Source organism: Rousettus aegyptiacus, unplaced genomic scaffold (assembly GCF_014176215.1).
Source record: "Rousettus aegyptiacus isolate mRouAeg1 unplaced genomic scaffold, mRouAeg1.p scaffold_m13_p_17, whole genome shotgun sequence".
Taxonomy (NCBI): domain Eukaryota; kingdom Metazoa; phylum Chordata; class Mammalia; order Chiroptera; family Pteropodidae; genus Rousettus; species Rousettus aegyptiacus.
The window spans coordinates 3,277,037-3,283,036 of record NW_023416292.1 but is presented as its reverse complement, the minus strand read 5'-3'; the positions used below and the strand labels follow the sequence as shown (position 1 = coordinate 3,283,036).

The window sequence follows — 6,000 nt, the reverse complement described above, 5'->3', positions numbered from 1 at the left end:
GATCTTTCCCAGGCACTTGGATGGCTTGCTCCTGCATGTCATTTAGGTTTCTACATAAATGGTGCCTCCTTCGAAAGGCCTACATTCCCTCTTCCCACCCCCTTCTGTGCTTTATTTTTCTTTATGGCACTCAATTATCTCTCATCCGGTGGCATGTTATCTCTGTTTACTGTCTGCACACCTTCAACTACAGCGTAATCTCTGTGAGGCAGGGACTTCTGTCTCATTTTCTGCTGTGTCTCTGTACCTAAAGCAGTGCCTGGAGCACAGCAGGTGCTTAATAAATCATTTTAAATGAATAAATGAATTTTCTAAAAGACCTTTATGTCACTATGTCTTCCTGTAGTGAATCTGGTGTGCTGGTGATGACTTAGATTCCTACATCCAAGTAGTGGAGGGAAATCTAGGAACAGGGTGACTCTAGGGCATTCTGAAATGTCAAAACCCTTTAAAGAAAGAGATCGGGAAAAAAGTCCTACTTGCTCTATAACTGATTGTGCAGTGTGGTATAAAAGCATATCTGCCTTCCCTTACTCTGATTCTGTGTAAGAGGGAAGAGTGGTTCTCAGTCTTGGCTGTGAGTTTTGTTTCTATTAAAATATCAGCCATGTGAACCCATAGTGTGAGAGAGACTTTTCTTTGGGGAACATTTGGTCATTTGTCTTTGGGCTTAAATAAAAGGATCAGTTGTCCTTGATAATAGATAACACGCTTATTCAATTTAAAATATTTTATTTTAGAAAAGGCACTCTTAGATTTGTTTCAATCTTGTTTTCTGAATTTACAAATTAATCATGATCACCTTAGAAATAGCCATTGATTTTTCTTTCTAAATCTATATAAAGATGTTTTCTTAAAAAGCCACAAGAAAAATACAGCTGTTTTCTTCTTGCCCAGGTCAGTCACTCATTACAGTTTAGGGTGCACATTTAAGTTCATCTGGCATTGAATACTTCTAAGTATTTACAGACATAGTTAAAACTATACCCTTAGACCACCAGGTTTCAAAAAGTTTGGATCTGTTTGAATTACAATAAATATGTACCAAACATATGAACGGTTTCTAAGCTGTGTATAAGGAGGTTTTAAAAATAAAAATTGTTAATGTTTAGTAAGCAGTTTCTATGTCAAGCATATAATAATAGCTTTACACAAATTCACTTAATTCTTTCAGAATTCCTTTGAGGTAGGGTAAGGTTCTTTTTGCAATGTCACTTTACAGATTAGAAAAAGCGTAGCTGGAAGAGCTTCAGTGATCCGCCCAGGACCACAGGGCTGGAAGGTGAGGCCAGAGTTTGAACCTCGTCTCTCAGCAGCCAGATTCTCATCACCACACCATGCTGCTGGCGGATGGTGCTGGCTTACGTGACAATGCCTCCAGTTCCAGGATAAACCTTTTAATGTCAGGCATGTGAACCACACCGCTTGGATAGGTTACTGAGTATCATGATCCACTCTGAAACATGTACAGTTGTATATACACAGAGAAAGTGTAGGTAGACTAATGTACAAAGTCCCACTAATAGCCATTTCACAACTTACAGAAGTCTCGGTCCGCCTACCTCTTTCCAGACTGCTGAGTTTGCCTCCTCTCTCTGTTTTACTACAGGATTTGTTCTGGACAGGAGCCGTCGCTCCTCGCCAGACAGGCACTGCTTTCAATGCACTGTGCAGCTTGAAGTGCTCGGCAGAGCCATTTTTGTTAAAGAACTTGATGTGGTATACAGGTGTACCTCGTTTTATTGCGACTCACTATATTGCGTTTCACAGATGTTGTATTTTTTACAAATTGAAGGTGGAAAAAGGTTACAACTCGCTTTATTGCAGTGGTCAGGAACCGCACCTGCAATATCCTCGAGGTATGCCTGTAAAGAGTTTTTTTCTCTATAGAAGATGTGAAGTTCAAATTAGTTATTTTTGAGAAGTTCGTAGTGCTGTTTCAACACCTTTTGTAAGCTGGTCAACATTAGTAAAGAAAAATAGAACATTCATCCCATTTTCCCAGGCACCTTCTTGACCAATTAGCATCGATTCCTAGCAGTGGCGTGCTGGTGAATGTGTAACAACCGGCCCTTTGTGGGGGGCGGGGGGTGGGGAGAACACGGCTTGGAGCTTTGTTGCCAGTTTCCATGATGTAAATACTCCCGCTGTGGCTGATCTAGCGCTGCAAGTGGAGTTGTAAAGAGACGCAGAGCGGCATCCTTTACGGTGTTTCCCCCACACAGACAGACAGCTATAAATCACCTCAAGAGCGCAGATACTGAAAAATTAGGAAGTGATGAGTTTTGAGTAGCTATTACCTTTGTTTGAAATATAATTTAATTTTAGGTTTCTATAATTTAATTTTTATTAAGGGCTGCGTTTAACAACCAGCTTTCAAAATGAAATTTTAACAATCAGCTTTTACGAGCTAGCTCCGCATATCGCTGAATCAGTGTCCCCAAGATAGTAAGATTCAACTTTCCTTTTGCTGTTTTGGATTGCGAATGAACTAATGATAGCAGCAGGAATTTGAGGGGCTTTGGACTATTAATAAGTAAAAAGCACATAAATCCTGTGAGCATGCCGTGAACAACTTGGGGTTTGTTTTGATCAATTTAAAATACATCTACATATTTCAATGATCATCAAGCTTTATAATTTCAACCTATTTTTTCAAACTTCAACTAAGAGTAATCTTCGAACCCAGGATGCGATCCATGCAGAGAGGGGCCAGTGGAGTGAAGCGGATGACTGTCCTCTTCCTTCCCATCTCGGTGTTCTGGACAGCTCTTACCAAAAGTCAAAACCAGGAACGAGGAAGGGGACTTGAATAGCCAGGTAAACTAATGATTTACCCAGGGAGGACCCAGGTATCAGAACTCAATTCAGTTTCTTCTATGCAAATATTTAGTGGAGAAGATCTGAACCAAGGTGCTGAGAGATTGACTCCTCTGCCACCCCAGCTCTCTTCCACGCTTTGGTCTCTGCTGGTGCTCAAGAGGCTGGATGTCTTCGCCTGCCTCCTTCACCCAGTTTTACCTCTGGTAGCACTCCGAGTTTTCCATTCCAAGTGGTTTGTCCTGGATAGGAACTAAAACAACAACAAAAAAGGCAGCATGTTCCAGCAGCTCTGATTAAGTTGCAGCAATTATTTATTCTGAGAGCTGACCCAGGCTTTTGTTTCCCTGCCTTTCTATGGCTCCTCAGGGAGCCAAGTGAAAAGTCAGACCTACTAGTTCTGGCAAACTTGGTAGAGGCAGTTTGTTGAGCCTAGCGTCTCAGGCTTGGGGAGTATGTATTTCTTTTTGTCTCCTAGGAATAGGGAACTCATTAAGTGTTACTTATTTGATATTCAGCAAATATTTCTTGAACGCGTAGCCTAAATGAAGGCTCTGTGCCGAGGGCTGGGCTAGACAGCAACCGGCACCTGCCACCTCGAGAAGCGAGACTGTAGATAGTGTTGATTGTTCTTTCGGGGCTTCTAAGGGATTGTGTAAAGGGAGCACAAATCCTCCTGCTGAGAGAGAGGGCTGTGGGTGCCTGTTCCTCCAGTCTTTACTTTCTATACAGAGGACGAGGGCTGTGCCTGGGCGCCTTTTCTTAAGCTCTGGCTGTGTGCACAGTGATACAGTCACGGGGACTTTGAGAGCTCTGGGCAGAAAGGCAGGCGAGTGCTGAGGATTATGAAAATAGCTTTGGGACTCCCCCTGTCTAGGGTCTCCAGGAGCGAGACTATTCTTAGATAGTGTCTCTACCCTGAAGGAGCTTTTCTTTGCCTGAAGGATTTTTTTTTTTTTTTTTGAGAAAGATTTGGACTAGAGTCAAAATGCTAAGCTGCAAAGAGATGGCCAATTAGGCTGCTGGGCCAGGTTCCAGCCAGGGAGGCAAGCTCTGCCTTTCAGCGCCCTGCCCAGGCTGGAAAGAGTCTTGGCCCTTGGTTCCTTGGCATGGTGGGATGCAGGAAGCCAAGTTCACATCCATGTCCCTCTCCTGATAGAGAAACCATGAGTCAGCCTATCCCGGTCCCTCCTGCCCTAAGAGCACAGCACAATCGCATGGCAAAGCAGGAAGAGGGGAAAGGAAGCTGTAGAAAAATAAACATTTCCTCGCATTCTACTAGGAATAGAACAGCACTGATGGTGTGTTAAGATCCATGGCATCTCCCACAGCAGCCCCCTGCTCTGTTTTCCTCCTGTGTAGAAACAGATTCTTTCTTTACCTGATGAGCATCCAGGGTGCATCCTGTGGAAAAACAGGAGCAAGACGTAGAAGGTAAAAGCCAAGCAACCAAAGATCACGCCACAGACCAGGAAACTGTAGCTGCCCTGAGCCTGGAATATCTGCCAAAGGGGAAAACACAGAGACACAGGCCATCAAAACCTCCTGTGAAGACGTGCTGGCGGGAGCGGCCTTCTCGGGCCCTTGGCAGGTTTTCCAGTCAAGCTGAGGACCAACATACCGATAGACAGAAACACGGGTAGGAAGGGCGTCTTAGCCTCATTTCAAAGTCATGATTCTGGTGGAGGCAGAAATCCTGCTCTAAGGCAGGGGAACTTGGTGACCCCTGCAGTCCCTTTCAGTTCTATGTCTGGAACCTTCGGAAAAACTTCCCTATCTTCCTTAAATCTCCAGGCATACTAGGTGTTTCTCTACCCACAAGGCCTGACCAGAACCTTGCAAAGGACACACACACACACACACACACACACACACACACACACACACACTTCAGCCTTTTATTATGGAAAATTTTAAATATATGCCAAAGTAGCACATGCAACTCCCATGGACCAATCACCAACTTCAGCAGTTAGCACCAATTTCTTCCATAGCCCTCTACTAGATTGATTATACTGAAGCACATCCCAGCCCTCACATCTTTGAGATGCAGAGGATGTTGTAAGATGTAGCTCTTTCCCCACCCCACAGGGAAAGAGCCGTAAGCAGTGGGATTTTGAGGCTGAAAGACCTAGTTTTGAACATCATCCCTGTCATTAGAAGTGTGCTGACTGAGGGCAAGCCACTTAGTTTATCTGACTTTCAGTGTCCTCTGTAAAGAGGGGGATGACAAAATCTACATGATCATCTTCAATATAAAGGAGATGTATTAGTTTCCCCTGGTGAACACATGCACTGTAGGAATATTTAACAAAAACTGGAAGTCGGCCTGTGGTCAGGGCAGGAGTTGGGCAGGAAAGCTGGGCCCTTTGCAGGGTGGCCAAAGGCTACAAGAGGTGGGGTGAGGAAGTGGCAGGTTGAAAAGGGACGGAAAAAGAACTCTGCAGCTCAAACCCATCCCAGGCTTGGGAGCTAAACAACATTCCCACGGGGCCCCTCTGGCCCTGCTCCCAGACATGACTTGTGTTTGCTTTGGACTGTCACATCGCTTCCCAGCTCCAGGTCTCCCATTCGGAGGCTCAGCCTTGAAGGCTGGCTCAGAAACGGAAACAGGTAACACGGAGTGGGGCCCTGCTTCCTTGGGTTCAGAAGGTGGCTGGCCACACCTTCCTACCTGCTTGGAGGAGCGCTCCCCTACTAGAACCCGAAAAACCTCCCTATCTTCCTTAAAACTCCAGTCATACCAGATGATCCCTTCCCCCCTCTCCCACCCCAAGTTCCTCACATACCCAGCCAACCAGCATCTGGAGGGACATCTCTCCAATGCTTGCCCCTGTCACCAGCACTGTGGTCGCACAGCCTATGCAAAAGAGAAGGATTTGGTTTAGTAAGAGTGAGTTGAAGAGACACAAGTCATCGGGCATAATCCGGGCTGTCTCGGAAGTCCGGAAAAGGGCCTTGCTGCCTGAGAGGACTGCTGGGGCCGCCCCAGGTTGCTCCGCCTCAGCTCTGAACTTCACTGTGGAATGCTCAGGTCCCGCTGTCGCTACGTCTCTTCTGTGTGCTGACACCTTCGAGTGCTCACAACTGTCTTCCTGGTGAAATCCAAGTTGCTTAGTCTGGTATTCAGGGCCCTTCCCAAGCTGACCACCACCTGCCTTTCCAGGAGGACCCCCCGAT

The 6,000-nt window shown here is 45.5% G+C and overlaps 1 protein-coding gene across 3 annotated transcripts in view; it reads right to left on the bottom strand.

The window, feature by feature from the left end:
• Positions 1–637: 637 nt before the first annotated feature.
• MFSD4A (major facilitator superfamily domain containing 4A) overlaps positions 638–6,000 on the bottom strand; it is a 29,405-nt gene continuing 24,042 nt past the window's right edge. For 2 of the 3 annotated variants that reach the window (XM_016140669.2, XM_016140677.2), the window contains exons 8-10: positions 5,610–5,680; positions 4,202–4,322; positions 638–3,073 (exon numbers count right to left, since the gene is read on the bottom strand). In XM_016140669.2, coding sequence (XP_015996155.2) covers positions 3,018–3,073; positions 4,202–4,322; positions 5,610–5,680 — 248 coding nt within the window. In that variant the 3' untranslated portion in view covers positions 638–3,017. The remainder of the gene's footprint in view (positions 3,074–4,201; positions 4,323–5,609; positions 5,681–6,000) is intronic. The other variant, XM_016140665.2, reaches the window with a different exon arrangement.